At 39.5% G+C, this 18,892-nt stretch overlaps 1 protein-coding gene across 4 annotated transcripts in view; it reads right to left on the reverse strand.

Moving 5' to 3' along the window:
• Positions 1-5,012: 5,012 nt before the first annotated feature.
• Positions 5,013-18,892, reverse strand: part of TFPI (tissue factor pathway inhibitor) — a 57,725-nt gene continuing 43,845 nt past the window's right edge. Inside the window, exons 4-9 of one of the 4 annotated variants that reach the window (XM_058809683.1) lie at positions 17,008-17,046; positions 13,550-13,726; positions 12,322-12,480; positions 11,752-11,844; positions 6,033-6,215; positions 5,013-5,683 (exon numbers count right to left, since the gene is read on the reverse strand). In XM_058809683.1, coding sequence (XP_058665666.1) covers positions 5,571-5,683; positions 6,033-6,215; positions 11,752-11,844; positions 12,322-12,480; positions 13,550-13,726; positions 17,008-17,046 — 764 coding nt within the window. In that variant the 3' untranslated portion in view covers positions 5,013-5,570. Of the gene's footprint in view, positions 5,684-6,032; positions 6,216-10,480; positions 11,046-11,751; positions 11,845-12,321; positions 12,481-13,549; positions 13,739-17,007; positions 17,047-18,892 lie in introns of those variants that run through there. The other 3 variants (XM_058809681.1, XM_058809680.1, XM_058809684.1) reach the window with 3 other exon arrangements.

The following is an 18,892-nucleotide window of genomic DNA, read 5'->3' on the forward strand; positions in this document are numbered from 1 at the left end:
GAGCGTGTCCGAGGGCAGCGCGGAGCGGCGGCGGCAACAGCCCAACATCAGAGCTTCCTGTTACATCACCGACCCCGCCCGCGGCCGCCCCGAGTTGCTGTTCTCTCCCGAATGGCGTGTCCCGGGGAAGCCGGGCTCCCGTGGCATCCCGGCCCCGGCGCTGCCATCTGCTCCCGCCCGCTGCCCGCACCTGGCCCGGAGCGGCTCCGCTCGCAAAACACTCACTGCTCTGCGGGTAAGGGAGAGACCACGGGATCTGTCCTTTCACGTATCGAGCCTGTGGGATTCGTCCTCCTCGTCCAGCTAGACCCGTAGAAACAGATTAGTTTGGACCTTTATTCAAAGGGTACTCGATAGATGCTTTCCTCCTCAGTGACACTGACCTGACACAACTCCTTTGCCAGCGGCTGCGTGACACTCCATACGCTAAGGGCTGAAAAGCTCTGCACAGAAATACCTTTATTCCTCAGCTACAAAGGTCAGATTCAAATTTTCACTTACAAGCAGGTGCATAATTTACAGTGCCATTATTTTTTTCTTGGGTACAAAACAATGCATTAACGAAATAAGTCTTTGAAGTATCAAGAGTAGGAAAAAAAAGCAACAGGAACACTGTTACTGCTGCTCTCTACTCTATCTTTTTCTAAACACTGGTGATCTGAAAGCACAAGTATGAATGGTTTGAAAACTGCCATGAGAGAGGATAAAACAAAATGAATAGCAGTCTTTCTACAAGAAGGACTTTCTTTCTTGAAAGAATATTCAAAGAATATTGTACCAGATACTAAAAATGTTTTTATACAATCAATTCCCAGTACTATGGACCAAATCTGTGCCCTCTAAACCAATAACGAGTTACTGTATGCACAGGACAACACTATGCTGAACAAATGGGGAGTGCATGGAGCATCAAACTCAAATGATATGAACACCTGTAACACCAGTACTCCCTTAGGGAAACCCACAAGAGCTCTCCAAAAGTCACATTGTGACAAAGATTTATCAGAATTATACCATTAAATTTGCTGATAAACCAACATAAAATATTTTGCTTGTTTCTTGCCACCTGTCACTTATCCACTTTTTTTTTTCTTTTTTGTTACTAGCAGCATCATTTGTGGAACACACTGTGAGCTAGGCATTGAAAACATTTTCCTCAAGAAGGAAAACAGCAAGAAACACAAAGTTAAGGGGGACATCTCCATAAAATAAGCAAATAACTTCAAACAACACCCAGCCCCAATGCAGGGTCAGGAAAAATTGGAAGAGGGAAAAGAGGGCCAGGAATACTTTAAATACAAATGGCCCCTAGACAATACAGTTTGTGAAATCTCACTCCAGGGTTACCAAAAAAGCAGGCTTGGATACTCATTTGGTGCTTCTAGAATCTCTCATCAAAAGGAGAATGTTTGATTTCTATAATCAGTGAAGAACTAAGGATTGGCACTCTAAACCTCTAGGCAATGTAAGCACCTATAAACTGGGAATTAGCTCTGAATCTGAACAGTGATGGAAATTAACTTCTCTAAAAGTAGCGGTGTCATCTCAGGTACAGGAACTTCAGCAGGAGTGATCTTGGTAGCGTTGCTTTAGACAAATAAGATCTAGGTTGTAGATTGCAACAAGGTACATTGCACACTCTAGTTTAGAGAATAATCCATCTATCCCAGCCAAGCTCACAGCTCCAAGACAGGCACCTGAATTAGCTAGACATGTTTTAGCATGACACAGGCCATGTTTGATTTGGCTGGTCAAAGTCAGTGGAGTTTTGTGTGAGCATTTTTGTGGATTTTTTTTTTTTTTTCACTTGGTTGCTTGCTCTGGGGGGTTTTGGAGTTTATTTTTACAAAGTTTTATATTCTACTGATTTAGGTAACATTAAAACTTATTTACTCATACTCTACAGATACCTGAGACCCCTCAGCTGGTGCAGTTTGCACTCCTGAGCGCGGTGCCTCCCTTGCATCTCCCCATCCCCTGGCTGCGAGGAGCATAAATCACACCCTACAGGCTGCCCTGCTTGCTGACAGCGAAGGAGGGAGCAGTTCAAATATGCAAAACCACCTGCACTGGGACCAAAGGAAGGCTTAAAAGCGAGAAAAGAGAGTAAATCCAGGGAATTCCTCCTTTTCCATCAGAGCCAGCCCGCCCGGCGCTCGCCGCGCCGCCAGCGCCCTCTCGCGGCCACCCGCGGCATAAACGCAGGCGCGGAAGCGGCGCACGAGGAATTCAGGAATTAATTAATGCAGGAATTAATTAATGCAGGAATTAATTAATTTCAGAAATTAATTATCCTGTGTGAACACCCACTCACCACAAGCGTACAACTCTGCTTTTACCTGAACCTCGCTCTTTCTTTGGGGAAACACTGAAACAACTGGCTAGGAAATGTAACCCTTATGTCCCCTTCGCTAAGTTTGAGAAGGTAGAAGTTAGAAAGATGGAGACTTGCTCAAAGTGTAAATAAAAAACTAACAGCTTTGAGAGAATAAGTGGACTGGAGATGCAGAGAGAAATGCTGGCTCAAGTGAGGCAGGAGGTAGAAAATAAAAAGGAGAGAAAGGAGGGCATACCAGTAAAAATGTGAGGAAAAAAAGAATGAAGAAAAGTACTCTAAATTATTTCTCAAAGATATTTTGTTTTACCATTTGCGTGGATTAAGGGCACATACCAAGTTATTGCAGGTCAGATGATATATGGAAATTCATCAAAACCTCTGTGAAACTGTTTCAGCTTGTTGGCTGTTTTCAGACAGCTTGGAAGAAATTTCACAGCACTCTGCATTTCCCCTCCAAAGCAACTGGAGAAAATTCTGGAATGAAATGACTGGATGAATGGACTCTCGTCAAGTGGAACTCTACAGTCACTCTAACAACTTAGCACAGCCTCATGTTCTGACTGCTTCAGCATTCTGGCACCTGGTCCATACCTTTTCTTGTGTTGTGCCTCAATTCTGCCCCTGCTCATCCTTTAGCTGTCTTTGGGAAATGCGTAGATCTTTTTTTCTTATTCTTGGATTTGATAGTTCTGCAGCTATGGAAAGTACAGGAGCAAAAGGAAGTGAATGAAGCAAAAGGGCATAAAAGAAACTTCTTGTTATGTTGAAGACCATATCACACTGCAGTTTGGACTTTTTATGGGAAAAAAATAGCTCTGTGTCCTGTAGAGCTAAACAAAACCAGAAACAGCTGGATGGCTGGTGTGGTGGCCAAGCTGAGTGCACACACAGCTGAGAGCAGCCTGCACTCTCTGATCAAATCCTGATTATAATCAGGTTTCTACAGTCTGTGACACTGCAGCCTTGATTCTCATTGCACTAAGCAACAAGCCTGACAGATGAATCACTGAGAAATGTTTTCTTAGTCAGTTGAAACAGAGCAACTCTTGAGATGCTAGCAGTACAAATTCCCTTCTGTCTCAACAGTGACACAACAGAGACCTCACTGGAGACCTTTATTGCTGTTATTACAGAGTGTACTACGGCAGCACAAGAAGTTTCTTCAGTGCAGTGTGAGTGGGGTAGGAGAGGATGGGAGAGTACCTGTCAGTCCTGTCCTAGCTACAGCAGCCCTGGAGGAGCCTCACAGTCCTGGAGAAACCGATCCCTCTCAGGGAGGAGACCCTGTCAGTTGGCAGTAGAGCTCAGCAAGAAGGAAACTTATAAAATGGAGAGCAGCCACAGAGCCAGGGTTCTCCTGGGACAGAAAGGATGATCTTTTCCCTAGATCTTTTTTCCCATGTGGGTTTTTTAGGTGTTGAGTCCAGGCAGCCAGGGACAAGTTGCTGGAAGCCTGAAGGAGAGACACTGTCATGAAATGACACAGGAATCACAAGACAATCTACACACAAATCCATCTTTTCTCTCCTATCCTTCTATATCTATTGTCTCATTTCAAAACATTCTGTTTTAGAAAGTTCATCATTCTAGTTTGTAATCTCATCAATCTCACAAAGCTTACAAATCCTTTTCCACGTTCTTGGTAGGATGGCTTAATGATTTCCCTTGTCTTTTACATGAAATCCCTAAATGTTTTAGTTTAATGGAGTCACTTCAGCTCTGCCTCCCTCTGAGGTGCATCATGTAATCTAGAAATTATGTAAATTGTAATATTGGCAGCCCATGGGAAATGTTTACAGCTGAGAGTGGAAGATCAGATATTTTACTGGCTTGACCATGAGATGCAGACAAGTGGAGGTGCAGACATTTGTGCCCTCACCTGCACCCCTGGCCAGGCAGGCACAAGCAGGGTAACCATGGCATGAGGGCAAATCCTGACCCAAATGTGCCTAAATCCACTGTCCCTGGGGAGGCCACACGACCTGCTGTGCTCAGGCAGGTGCCATGGGACGAGTGGGGAGGTCTGGGAGCAGTTTAATCCATGGGTTCTACACTTATCTGCAGGGAGGGATTCCAGCTGGCCTGAGTACTTCCCCTACTGCTCTGCTCCTCTGCAGGGCACCCACACCTACACACTCCACTCCTGGAGGAAGTGCAGCGAAGGAAGGGCAGCTGCAGGAAGGGCAGCGAAACCTGGAGAGAAAGGGCAGAGTCAGGAACCAGAACAGGAAGACAGCAAATTAAAACTGAAACCAGGGGACAAAATGTGCCAAATGAATTCCGTGGAGTTTATATGTTCCCTGGCAGAACTGCACTTTATTTGTGGGGTTATTGTAGTGGTGGTCTGTGGTGCTCATACATTTTATAGGACAAGGCTCTGCAGAGGCTCTCTGCTGTGCACTCCCGTTCCTTGAGAATCTTTCAAATCCTAGATTGAAAGAGCCATGAAAGGACTTAAGCACCAGGAAAGTGCTTTTCAGTAAAAGTGCTTTTCAGTAGAAAAATATCTGATTTTACTTATTCCCTCCATTCTAGTATTTAGAATGCATAATTTTTTAACAATTTCAGCAGTAAAGCTTAGCCATGAGTCTGGATCAGTAACAAGGATAAAAATCAATGACCACAACACATACAATTTTAAATCTTTCAAAAAATTTGCCACTCTGTTTTACACCTTTACAGCTTTAACACTCCCTTTATGGATTTTCATGGGTTAATTCTGATTTCATATACATTTTACAGTACTGTAATTATATGCACTTCAATGGAGTTAAATCTAGGCCTGCACAACCTAAAATAAATCTGGTTAAAACAAATCCAGTACCTATCTCCTTTTTTATAGCAATACACCTATCTTTTAATCGATGATTGAAACAATCATGCTTGACTAGTGATTATTCTTTCACAAGTATTGTGCTTTCTTTAGTACAAAAATAGAATTCAAAAAGAATAAGGTAAGAAATTAAATCCCAATTTTCTCTTCATTTTAACCATTCAATGCCACTGTTTATTGTCCTGCTGCAGCTCTGACAATTATATACAAGCAAACAGCAATTTAAAAACCTTTAGCAAAGTAAGAGGTAATGTTTATTAACATAGTTGAGGAATACATAAAAAATATGAGCAGCTTAGTAATATATAATCAAAATAATCAGTAAATATATTTTAATGGTGTACACTGAAGGTTTTCATTCACAGGTGAAGAGAGGTTTACATCACATTTCCATAAAAATCAAAGTTGCATTGCTTCAGGCATGATTTCCAGGTCCAGGGCCTTTACTGGCTGTTTCTTTCTTTTTTTCTTGATTCTTATTAGTCTTCTTTCACCTATTTTCTTATTGAATCCTAAAGGCAAAATTAACAAAGTAACATTAGAAGACATCCAAGATTATCAGAAATAAGAGACAAGGCTTGTTTCAATTAATTAAAAAAAAAAAACATTGTCTTACCTAAAATCTTCATACGCCTGACCAATGCCAAGTTGTGCTATTGCTGTTCCTTTACACTGCACTTACTGTCCCTCCTTCTCTCTCTAGCTCTGTATCTCTCCTGATTTCCATCCTCACTTTCCTGAGACTTCCAGCTGTTACATTTGATCAGTGCAATGCTTGCTACCAAAAGTGGCGAGAGAACATTTTGACCCGCGCAATATTTACCTCTGAGCCATAGCCGGGGGCAGTAGCACTTCCCATACCTTTCCTGCAGATCCTCAGGCACGACTTCCTGGAGACGAAATTATTCTCGTTCCCACCACAGCCGCTGTAGCTGAATGGGCGACACCTTCCCGTGGAGAAGTTGTAGAAAAATCTCAATTCTTTGGCTCTGCAAAGCCCTCTGTCCATGGGGGTCATGCACAAGGAAGGGATAGCAGGGGGTTCTGAAAGTACCAAGAAAAACAAGGTGAGACAACACTGCAGCGTTTCAGTTTTATGCCAATATTATTTGAAATTTTCGCTGGCAAATTTAATTCTGCTCTCCTGAAAATCCAAGATACTTGGCATAAGCATCTTTTATGGTTACAAAAAAAAAAAAAAATAGCACAGTAAAATGCCATCCTGTCTTTGGATTGCCAGCAGGAGCTTACCTGAAAGCTATACCTTTACTTGTGTTGTTAGTGATAAAATTGCCATTTCTGCCATAGGAGAGAGAACACAAATGCATTTTGAGGAGTTTCAAGTGAAGCATTTGTAGAAAGTGACGTGAAATAAATTAAACGTGGACAGCTTTAAAAATGTTGTAATATTTCTAATAATTAACAGAGCAAATCACTGCTAGACATTCTGAAATCAAGGAGAAGGTAAAAGTACCCAGCATTTCCAATGTAAGATTCAATACCTCAGTGCTGAGTTTGTTGAATACTACAGAAATCTTGACCTAAGTAACAGGGTTTGTCAGCAGCCTTTGAGCAGCTACAAAACATAGCTTGCAACTTGCAGAATAAAAAAAGCACTGAATGTGAAGAGCAAGTGCAGAAATGAATGGAGATGCTGGTGTGTTAGTGCTGCTGGCAGGATTTTACCATTCCAAGGAGAGGCTGCTGGTTTGCTCCTTCAGGGGGGCTGCAAGTGAGAACTGAAACACTGGAGGATGAACCTGGGGCAGCCAAAGGACCTGGGCACTGGAACAAGTTCAAGAAGCAAATCCATGCCAAAATTCCCAAACCTGCAAGAGCTCCATCATCTATCAGCCCATAGTGACTAATAAACAAAATAGGAACTGGTAAAATTGCTGCACAGGCTGCAAGAAGCTGAACGGGAGCCATTATGGGAGCAGTTACGTGGAACCCAAAAGAGCACCATTTTTCCTCAGGAAACAGCAGAACTGGGTGCATAAATTCAATAAATGAATGCATAAACGCAAATGTGAAGCCACTCAGATGGAACTCTTGAAGATACAAAGCCACACAGAAGGAGTTCAGTGTAAAAACAAAGTAAAAATTTGAGGAAATAGTTTGGGTTACTGCAAAGCTGAAGACATCCTGTGGTCACAAAAGTGGGAAGCAGATGAGCTGCTGAAAGCAAGAAGTTATGCATTAAAACCTGGGCAAAGCAGGAGGCTGAAAAATATTCAAAAAGCACATGCTGTGTCTCAGGTGTCTTACATATGGTACAGCTGCTAAAAAAAAATGGTTTATCTGAAACGTAAAATAGCTGAACAGTTGTGGTGAAAAAGTATGAAAAATGGCTGGGAAATAGAATGGTGTGTCAGCAACCTCATACTATTAAAAAAAATCTGAAATTTAGAAACCGAGTAATGAGTTGCTTTTTTGAGATACACTAAGTTAGTTTCAAGTTATAAAATGAGAACCTCTTAACTTCTTTTCATAATTGGAAGACCAAATTTCACTGTGGGTCCAGAGTACAAGTCCACAATGTGATAAAATCTATATTAAACCTACTGGTTTTTTATAATGAAGATGGTAGTTAAATTAACTAAAGCAATGCTTTTGGCACTGCTCTGAGAACTCTTGAGCCTGGAACTAATTTCATCTCTCTCTCTAGCTGGAGAGGAGGGTAGTTCCCAAAGCATATGTTCAGCATGGCTTGCCTATTTAAACCTGCTAATTTCTGAGCCTGCAAAGAACAGAGCAGAAAGGCTTGCCAGTGAGCAAAGGGCCAGACAGCACAGGCTTGTTAATTATAAGAGAGAATTCAAATACACACTTTGTAATGCAAATTACTTATCTGCCATGTAGAATTCTCCAGGGAGTCCACAGTCCCCTCAGGAAGGAGTTCCCACAATGACTGCAAGATTTGGGGGAACCATGGAGCCAGTGATGAGGTAAACAAGGACTGCCTGTGTATGCACAGTGCACCAGAGAGCCAGGTGCTATTCAGAATCCCTCTCGTATTATTCCCAAAAAATATGTTATTCCTTGCCCCTATCATTGTCAGATAAATGCCTAAAATACCAAACACTGTTCCTTGTTTATCTTCAAAACACCTGCATGTTCTTCACTCACAGAAGCAACCAGCCCATGAAGAAAACCTCTTAATTTTGCCACCTGGAGACATGTTTTCCCAAAAAAATCAGTATTTTAAAATAAAAACTAAATAACTTATCATAATTTCCTCTATCATGAAGATCATAAAATTTATCCTGAATTTTTTTGAATGTGTCGATTACTGAAATACTTGACTTCAGGTAAGCAAAGAAGAAAACATTCCCTGTGTCATGCCCAGTGTGTCTATTGGCAGGACAATGTGAAAGCCTGTGAGACAGTGTGTAAACAGTGTCACCAGGACATTACAGCAGGTTGAGTTGTCTCTGTCCACCTCCAGTTCCTCAAGGTGTATTTATGGATGTGATGGAACAGAAAATTGAGCTATTATGCCTATTCTTGAGTTTCTCTCCCTAAAGTTTTCATTTTACAACCCCATTTTTCTGAGTTGTTGAAAAGTTTTCTCTTCTGTTTTTTTTTATGAAGAAAAAAAGAAAATGAAAGAAGCAGAAGTCCCCCAAGCCACAAAACCACATAAAAAAGAAGAGGTACACATTGTATGGTTTAAGATTCAGTTCCTATAATACAGCTCTTTCTTGAATTCCATCCCCCTGAGGTATAAACAGATGACGTGATCATAATTTCTGAAAAATCAGAAATTAATCAATCTCAGAATCTCTGAAAAATGCACATCTAGATAAAGACTCACATTTATCAGAGAGAACCCCAACCCCAGGCTTTGCAGGGCTTGTGTGACAATGGACTGCTGATAATGATTGACACTAGAAAACAAGTTTGAAATTATCTTGGGAGGAAAGGGAATGCAGTGAGCACTATTCCTCCCCAGACACGAGTGTGTGACATTCATGAAGCTTCAGGTTTATTGCCAGATTTTCAATATGTGCAGACTTCAACTCCTCATTTCTGGTTGCAGCAAAGCGAAAATAAAAGAATCTTCAAGTGGACAGGCTATTACAAAAATAATGAGTCAGCTGCACTTGACAGTAATCCACAGGTATAAATTGGTGCAGATCCATTAAAGCAAATAGAACTGTGCCAATTTATATCAGCAGAAGATGACCCTGACTCTGTACTCACAGAACCTGCATCCTTGTGCTATTCCAAATTCGCTGAGCTGAAAGTTGACTTTTGATCCTGTCTCCCACTCAAATCTCCCAAATCAAATGTAGGTATAGTGCTTGCAATTTTCTACCATAGACCACATAAAATGAAAGCTTTGATTCTTAGCCTCACTCTCTCTTAGTTTGCACAGAGTAAAAGTTATTACAGATGTTTCAGCAGAGGGAGACCAGAACTATTTTACTATTTTCAATCTCTGCAGAAAGTTCATTACTGAGAGTGCTAGAAACTTCATGTCTGTATCCATGGTTTGCTTTATTTGGCCATTTATTTATAGAACAGTTTATTCTTCTGAAAATCAACAACTATATTGAAAATCTAAAAACCTGATATTGTTACAGAGTTACACATACCAAATTTTTTTTTTTTCTTAAAATCAAGATGAAATAGTTTGTCAATTGTAAGGTGAGGTATTCTATAAGAGACAACTCCTTGTAATTTTTTAAAGTGTAAATTAACTAAATTACATTTAATTTTTTAAATATTCTTTGAAAAAGATACATAACCAGGCCAATCTGCATAGCAAATAGATATTACAATGGCAGATCAATTTGCCTATGCTTGAGGAGATGGACATCAGCCACTCCATCCCAAATAGTTCACTCAAATTCCTGTCCCTCACAGAAAGCTACAGACAGTTACCCTGCACATTTGTGTGACCTGTCTCTGCTTTGGAGCTTCACTTTATAGCTGCACCTCCAGAAAGAGCAACAATGGAGACAATGTTCTCCAGGTCTCTGTGGAGAAATCAGCGGTCAGCTTTGGCTTTCCTCTCTAGTGGGATTGCCAAAATCACCTGATTTTAGCCCATTCCAGCAGCCTGAAGGGTACAAGCTGATAAACAGAACAGGAAGCTGCATGAGGCAGACAAGGGCAAGACAAAGGTCACACAATTAGGAAGAACCTGTTGGATCTTCAGACTTTCCATGGAAATTCCCTGGTCCTTCCACAGCTGCGCTTCTCACCCAACCCATCTGCTACACTGACTCTGTTCCATCAATCTTCAGTTCTCTTTCTCTTACCCTCAAAGTCTGCTGTGCAGGAAAATTCCCTGTTGCTGACACAATCAAAACCCTTTCCATTTCCTCTAAGAAAACATAGTGAAGCATGCTCCTTTCCTGGCATAGGTTAGCTGTTTGGAGGAGTATTCATACTGTGACTAAAAACTTTCAGGGAATGTGCTTGCCCCTTAATGTCCCTAGACTTATTAGCAGACCTTACACAATTCACAGTTTTCAGTAAAACAGGTTGCCAAAATCTTTACTGTTTTATATTCATTCATTTAAATTACAGAGTTCATTGACGCTTTGCACGTGGCAAACAACACAACTGTACAGAAACATCAAACCAGCAGTGCTTATAGATTACAGTGCAGGCAAAAATCAGAGTACAGCACACACTCATGCTTTATTGGACACTCCATTCTAAGCAAAGAGCACAGGAATGCCACCTACACACCTGTTATCTTACAGAACATATAAAATGCAAAAACATATAAAATGCGAGTCTCTACGTCATCACTCAGTCCTCAAAAGTGCAAGCAAGTGCAAAAGCAAAAAACCAACATAAATACTTGGTGAGAATGCTCAGGCTCTTTCCAACTGTTTGTTGCTTCCTCTTGCACAACTGTGGATCATAAAAATGACACACTTCAAATTCAATCACCCTGCACAGTGTGAGCAAGCAGCAGCCACCTACAGTGGACAGTGTCCAGCTGCTGATACTATCAAAGCTTATCCCTCCTCAGTAAAAGGGAATCCAGAGTCCCATCTGCATTATAATACATAGTGCAAAAATACCTTGGAGAGACATTTTAAATTAATGAAATTAAAATTAATTACAGTAATTAAAGCATTTTAAATTAATTCATACTCATTGTGATTATACTCAACCCAAAAGTGAGTTTATATGGTCACAGTAAAAATAAACGCATTTTGGTATTAAATATTATACTATGCTATGTTCTAAAATCCAAATGTCCTTCTTTTTTAATGGATGAAAGGAATTTAAATCACTTGCCTATTAGATTCTTACAAAAATATTGATTTAGACTGAAAGAATTATGCAGCACTGCTTTTGCTCTTTGTATTAATCAGGCCTTTAGGAAGTGCACACTTTTTAAAGAGAGTGGTCAGTCTTCCACTTGCTGATATTTATGAATGATCCATAAGTTGTGACACATTCTTTTGCTTTGGCTTTCTCTGCGTATCAAATCCTTTGGCAAAGATCAAAACCCATTCTTTAGTCTCAAGAATGTTATAAAATGGGTTGAAATGGAAATGCAATCCATATAAAAGACTGAGAGCTAAGAACTGCAAAAGCTAATTCTTACCAAAAAAAATGGGGAACTGGTTGGGCTCCTCCTTTGGGGAACTGCTGTTCAGGGTGTTGGACTCCTCATTTGGAGCAGCTGGCAGTGAATTACCTAAAAGAAAAAAAATAGAGACAGTGGGTGTGAAAGAGTCAAGGGTGGGATATGCAGACACATCCAAGCTCTGGCAATCAGCTGTGATCGGTACCTGCTGGCCCTGCTCAAACCCACTGCTCATGCCAGTTGCCAAGCAACATCTCTAAGGCCCAAAGGCTCAGGAAACTCAGGCTGCTGAAACAACTCTGCAATGAGTTCTTTTTTCTTCCTTCATTTTACTGACGTAAAATTTAAATTGTACACAGCTTGGTAAGGTTATTTTTATATTGCCAGCAGACCTTCTAACCTTTGCAATTGTAAGGCTTTTGCAAAATAAGTATTGCTGGCAGCAAAGTGGCTCTGAAGCTACTTTAATGTCAAAGACTTCCCTGTGCTCAGATATTTCCAGTGATACACAAATAAATGGGGAAAAATCAGCGGACAAACCAAGGAGCATCAAAGGCTTGATTATAAACAGCAAAAGAAAATTCTTACCAAAAATCCCAGGAGACTGGCTGGGTGCTTCTGCTGGGGAGCTGCTGTTCACAGTGCTGGGATGCTCTGCTGCTGGGGAGCTGCTGTTCACAGTGCTGGGATGCTCTGCTGCTGGGGAGCTGATGTTCACAGTGCTGGGATGCTCTTCAGCTGTAACAGCTGGCAATAAATTTGTTAAATTAAAAAAAAATAGCAAAAACTGCTAAGAAAAAACAAAAATCGGTAACGATTCAATAGATAAAAAAATAAAAAGCTTTAATCTATTTAGATCATGGCAACCCTCTCTTCTTGGATGTTAATGCACATGTACATGAAGGTGTTATTTTAGACTAAAGCCATGGAAAAGAATATTCTGCAACTTTTAGTCCAGAAGGTAAAAGAGGAGTACAGCCCAGGAAGAAATGCTTCAGCAAAAGTAGGGAAAATCCACATGGATCTATATTTATAATTTAAAAAAAAATCTTTAGAAAGAAGCATAGTGGGTCTTTTCTACTCTAAGTGTGAATAAGCTTGAGTTCCCCTTGCCAAAACGACAGCTTATGAAACAGTGCTGGAAAAAGGCCCACTAGAGCCAAGCAAGATAAAAAGGTCTGGAGCCCCTTGGTGGGAAAATGTATTCACATTATGAATAAAATGAAGCATTTGGTGAAGGGAGAGGAGCTCTGAAGGTCACTGTATGTCCTGATGTAGAACAATTCATTGGAATGAGCAGGACAAGGAAGCAAATGACTGATCTGTGGTCAGTCTGAGTGGCTTTGGTAGCCTAAGCTGCACAGCCAAGTCATTCCCAAGGGACTCAGATGTTACAGGAATCTTTGGTGGGAAGCTAGCAATACACAGTGAGTTAAAAATTCCTATATGGGCACCTTTTGTCATTACAAGACTTGGTTTGAAAGTATATGAAGACCTATGGGTTAAAAACATACACAAGTGTTTAATGGTATTATACAGCCCAAAAAATGGCAGATTTTAGGTTAGCCGTCGTGAGAAAAGTAAAAATGTAGGAGTCATGTAATATTCCTTAAATTGTACCCATGAATCTTTTACTCCATACTTTACTTTTTGGTACTTTCATTTAAAAATACGTATAATTAATGTAAATTTCATATATAAATTACTGCCACCTCAGGGCACCCTAAATTGCCTTTTTTCCATGCAAAATACCTTCAAAACACACCAGTTTTTTATACAAGAGTAAAACAAAGAGTGATTAAAAGCATCAACTCACAGTTGTCTTCGCAGGTATTCTGGCACTCCTCCAAACTCCTGAAGTTGTTCTGGTTTCCTAGGCACCCACCATACTTGAATTTCTCGCACAATTCTGTCTCTTTGTTGTAGAAGTACCTGGTAAAATACCCTCGGCACACCCCGGGCTCTTGGGCGTGGAAGCAGAAGTCAGGCTGTCCTAGAAACAATGCTAAATGATGAACAGGGTGAGAGAATAAAAGAACTAAAATGCATCCCAAGACAACAGCAGATCTGCAGGAAGTTTATAAAATAAACCTGTGACTTTGGGCTAAAGGCCAACTATAAAATAACTACTGGTTTTTTGTTTGTTTTTGTTCTAGATTTAATTATAATAATATTTAATTGAATAATTATATGAATAAACTGTTAAATGCACTAAATGTTATAATAATTAGTAAAAACAATTATAAATATATTGTATCATAATATATTATTTAATTATAGTAATTATTTATTTTATTCTATATTTAATTATTTATATTTACACTGGAACATTATAGGGGTATTTATGGCTTTGTTCAAGTAGCCACTAAATTACATCTTGAAAAATGTCATCTAATGAGTCGTTTAAAATTCCAAAACATAGAGGTTTTAAGTTGAAAATTAGTTTTTACTCTGATTTTAAAGGAGACCTGAACCTCAGCTGGATCACTCACACTTAAGTATACATCCTTGTAAGTTAAGTTTCCCTCAATGTTAACACAAAGCAATGCTCAAATAGAAGAAAAAAGGAAGGAGTTTTAAAATAGAATAGAAAAAATATCTAGCAGTTCGGTTTATCCTTGTTAAAGGATACCAGAAACAGGGAGACAGAGCAGCTATCCTACATTATTTCAGTCCCAGCTCTGAGTTTGCAATCAGTAACTACAATATCAACCAAGGAAAAGTTAACAAATAAATATTGCATAATTTGACTGAATATCACAGCATGATATCACATCCTTTGGCAGGGAAGAAAAACGCACGGCCATATGACAATCCCCAAAAGTCAACTCCTCATGATATTCATTTTTTTCTTGAAATAGTATGCTTAAAATCATGGTAACAATACAGAAATATATGCAGAGGAATTCTCAGATTCTTGATAATAGTTTTTATGAAATATGATTCTTGTCTGAGCTCACTTGCTGAGAAAAGTCTACTAAACCATCATATAAGAAAGTCCTGAAGTCCTGGCAGGTGTAACATATAAAGGCCTTCCTTAGCTGTGAAAATTCACAAAATATTGAGACTAAAATGGTGTGCAGCCAGCTGTCATTAATATATATATATATGTGTGTGTGTGTGTGTATATATATATATATATATATATAACAATTACTTTGAAATTCCTAACATTTTAGAAGTATGTTATCCACTTGCAAAGAAGTTAATCCTATAACACCTATTTTAGGTAGGCACATATTCAAATTCATTGCTAGAACAAGATGATTATTAAAGGCTATTGATGCCCATGTTGAATTTATACAAAATATTATAATAGCTCACAAGTGCTTTTCCAAGAATTAATTGGCAATATACTGTATTTCAATTTTTATAATAATTCATGAACAGCAAAAAATAATTTTCAGAGATCATATGCAAAATTAAATCACTAAAATATTCTTGAATAAAGCAACCAAATCAACTGTTTTTAGCATTCCTGAATGGCTTAATTTTGATTCTTCATTACAAATGTGTCATGCTCTGCCAGTGAGTGTAATCCACAGTTCAGGCGCTTCACCCCTCTCACTACACAGAGGCAGCACCTGTTGATGTGCACAAATTCAGAAAGCTAAGCCCACACAGAGCAATAAATTTGAGAAATATGTGCAAGGGATGTGCTGTGCTCCCAGCTGGAAACAGAGGTGAGGCAGGAGCCTAGACAGGGAGCAGCACCAGGAGTATCTGTTCCATCTCCTAGGAGCTCACAGAAAACAGGAGCTACAGAAAAATTCCCTCATCAATACTGTGAAATAACACAAAGGGATTATTAGATAGATGTCAACTGAAAAAGGAAGGCAGGTAAAAATAAGAGTATGCAAAGTAGGCTACAGGATTATGATAGATTCTTAAAAACGGATGTCTTTAATTTAGAATAGTCTTATATTAAAATGGTCTTGCAGGTTCTTGCAAATGAAATTAAGTCCAAATTAGATGAGCTCATGGCTAACTTTTATAGTCACTTTTGAAGAGAAAGTTCATGAAGGCAATATAATCCTCACCACACAAACCAGTACTCTACTTCTAAATGTCACATCTTTCTCTAAAGGCTTAATATTCAAAACTACATTAGTGGATGCAATGGTACATGTGCAATAATGCTGATGATAGCCATGGGCTGAATTTTACAGGATGTGTTCTGGTTTGTCATTAAAAGCAGGGAATTAGGGTCAGCCCTTACAAGAAGTAGTGCCAAAGTCTGCAGCATATGTGGAAAATCAACCTTAGTAGCTTCCACATATAATCATGACTTTTTGTAACACATTAAGAATAGAAAAGACAGGAAAACAGGAAAAGAAAACCATCATCTCATATGAAAATATTTCAAATACCATTCTGTAAAGATAGGTGATTTGATTATAGTCTATTTCAAAATGTAAGTGCAAATGTTTGCATTTCTGCAAGTTGACAAGTGCACACCCATTCAGGGATGAAGGAGAGAAAGCAGAAAAAGAGGAGCTGACTCGTGGAAAAGTGTACTCAAGTCTGTGTTTGTGGAGCTCTGGCTGCCCACAGTGGGCCCCATCCAGGTGAATCTCCAATGTGCAAAGGGGAAGGGTATAGTAAGTCTTCACAAGCTCTACTCAGTGTTAAAGTGAAATATCCTCATTAGGAACATTAATTTTCTCAACAGACCAACAGTGTTCCAGTAAGGGACTCCCAATTCTTTAACACTGGCTATTTTGGAAGCTTGGAGTATCAGGAATTTAAAGTTCTGTCATAAGTCTGTCCCTTCAGGAATGGATAACTTGCTCCCCTGTTTGATTTGCAATTAGGACATCTAACCTCTGGTAGCCCTAACCTCTGGTAGCCCCTCCACAGACAATGCTTAAAGACTTCTGTTTCAGAGCAATTAGCAATTTTTTCCATACTTTTAGAAAAATAAAAAGGCATTAGTAGAAAGCATTTAGCTTGTTCTCAAAATACATGATAAGAGCTCTCCATCGTGGCTAATTATACCATGCTTGAACCTCTGCTGAGTTCCTCTTTTTACAGAAAAAAGAGAAATTATGTATTTATTTTGTGGAGAAGAGATTGCAGCTACCATCTTCAGTGACCACAACTGTCCTCAAATTCTTTGACGAAGACAGAAGAAGATTTGGTCTAACTCATTTTAAACTGACATTGCTGTTTTTGTTAGAAGATAAATTATGTATTGTTCTGAGCTAACAAAAGAAGAAAATACACTCCTTATTGTAGTAGAGGAATCTTAAATTATGATGTAAATATAATTACCTTTCTTATTTTTTGCTAATGCCATCTTCTGAGGAAATTCTGCAAGAAAAATAAAAATAAAAGTATTTAGCAAAAGCAGATATGTTAAGTCTCACCTGTGATAACAGTGTGTTTAGCAATGAGAAGCAAGAAAACAGAATTTCTTCCTTTTCTTTTTCATCTTTATTTGGGAAGTAGCACAAAAGCTCATTGTGGACAACTGAAGCATCAATTCCCTTGTATAGGAAGATCTGCTGTATTGGAAACTTGTCAGCATAGCAAGTACTGAAATCAAATTATGTCAATTTAGAATTGAACAGGGAAATTACCCTTCTTGCTACTGCATCCAGGGTCCTACATCATGCCATCTCACTCCTCAAAAGAGGAATAATTAGCAGACTAAGAACCTGACTGCTGTAGTTCCTGATACTGCTCATACTGTGGAGCTGGCTGAGGGAGACAGCAGGACTTCCCTCATCCTACCCAATTCCCTCTGCTCTGCCATCTAGGGCCTGAGTGAAGATTTTCTCCTCCAGTTAATGATATTAATTAACTGCAACTGGCCAATTATCCCCAGGTATCCCAGGGTGCTGTAGATGAAAACTTGGTCTGCATGGTTCTCTCCCTGCACAATCTGCAGTGAAGTTGTTATTTTCATTTTTAATGCAGGAGCCTGGGTTTTATCGTATCAGCTTGAGAAACTGGGTATCTTAATTCAACCCCAAATTCCTTTTTAGAGATGGAAAACAAACCTTCTGCTCCTCGTAGAAGACTGTCTAATCATAAAACTGCTAAGAAGTCCAAGGGCAGAGCAGACTGTACAAGTTCTGAGAAAGGCCAACAATATTTTGACAGCTGACAGAAAGGTGGCCAGCAGCTTCTGGACTCTGCCTTAGTCACCTTATTTGCATTGCTTCATAATTCTTGTTTTGTACTTTACTGCCCTTTTGGATCATAATTCTACCCTAGTTTTCTCTGGAAACGTGCTGATGTTATATTTTCAAAGCAGATCTATTGGGTAGAAATTCTGTCATGACACATTTTTCCTTCCACCTCTGGGACAATGCAGCTGTTACCCTTTAAAAAATATTAAAGGCATGGCACGCACTTCAGAGTGATGTAGCATTTCTTTGAACAGGTTTCCAGCTTTTCCTATTAGTAGGAGGCTTGGCCCTCAGCATTTAAACCCATGACCTAAACACGGACACGCACGTCAGGCCGTTCCACTAATCTCACTCAGCTGTCCCCTTCGGGGCAAAATCAGCAATCATACTTTGGCATGTGATCTCTACTCTTCTGGCAGAGAAAAGGAAAATTTCATTGTGAGTTTATACAGGCCTAGAATATCTTAATCCTGGTACCATGTCAACAGGGTTTTTGCTTCTGGTTTCAGTCAAAAATCCAAATCTTCATCTGAGTTGGTTTCTTTTTTGTAAACAGAGTGTATTTCTTAGCAGATCCACTCTAAATAATAGACATTAGAATTGCTATCCTGACCAGAACCATTTATCAGAGCAGGTATTTTCACAGTAGCAAGCTTATGTAGCCTAAAATTTATATTCATGGCCTTGAAAATTAAGGTCTTTGTACGAGTGATGACATTTGAGATTATACTCATATCCAGTAAACCCATAGGCAAATTCCCCTTAGAAAGTACTTTTTCATTCCCTGAAGTTGTGAGCACTGGGCACAAGAAACAAAAAATACAGCTCATTTCTAGGAAGCCTGATTCCGAAGTACTCATCTTGAATCTGAGGATTGTCTTGGAGAGCCTTAGAGTGGCCAGAACGCAGCTGGGCTCTTTCAACTCTGTAGTACTGACATCAATCAGTTCTGCCTGGTGGCTTATTGATTCCAAACTGCTAACAAGTTATCCTGATCTGGTAAGTCCTTCATGTTGGCTCAT

This window comes from Ammospiza caudacuta, chromosome 8 (assembly GCF_027887145.1).
Source record: "Ammospiza caudacuta isolate bAmmCau1 chromosome 8, bAmmCau1.pri, whole genome shotgun sequence".
Classification (NCBI taxonomy): domain Eukaryota; kingdom Metazoa; phylum Chordata; class Aves; order Passeriformes; family Passerellidae; genus Ammospiza; species Ammospiza caudacuta.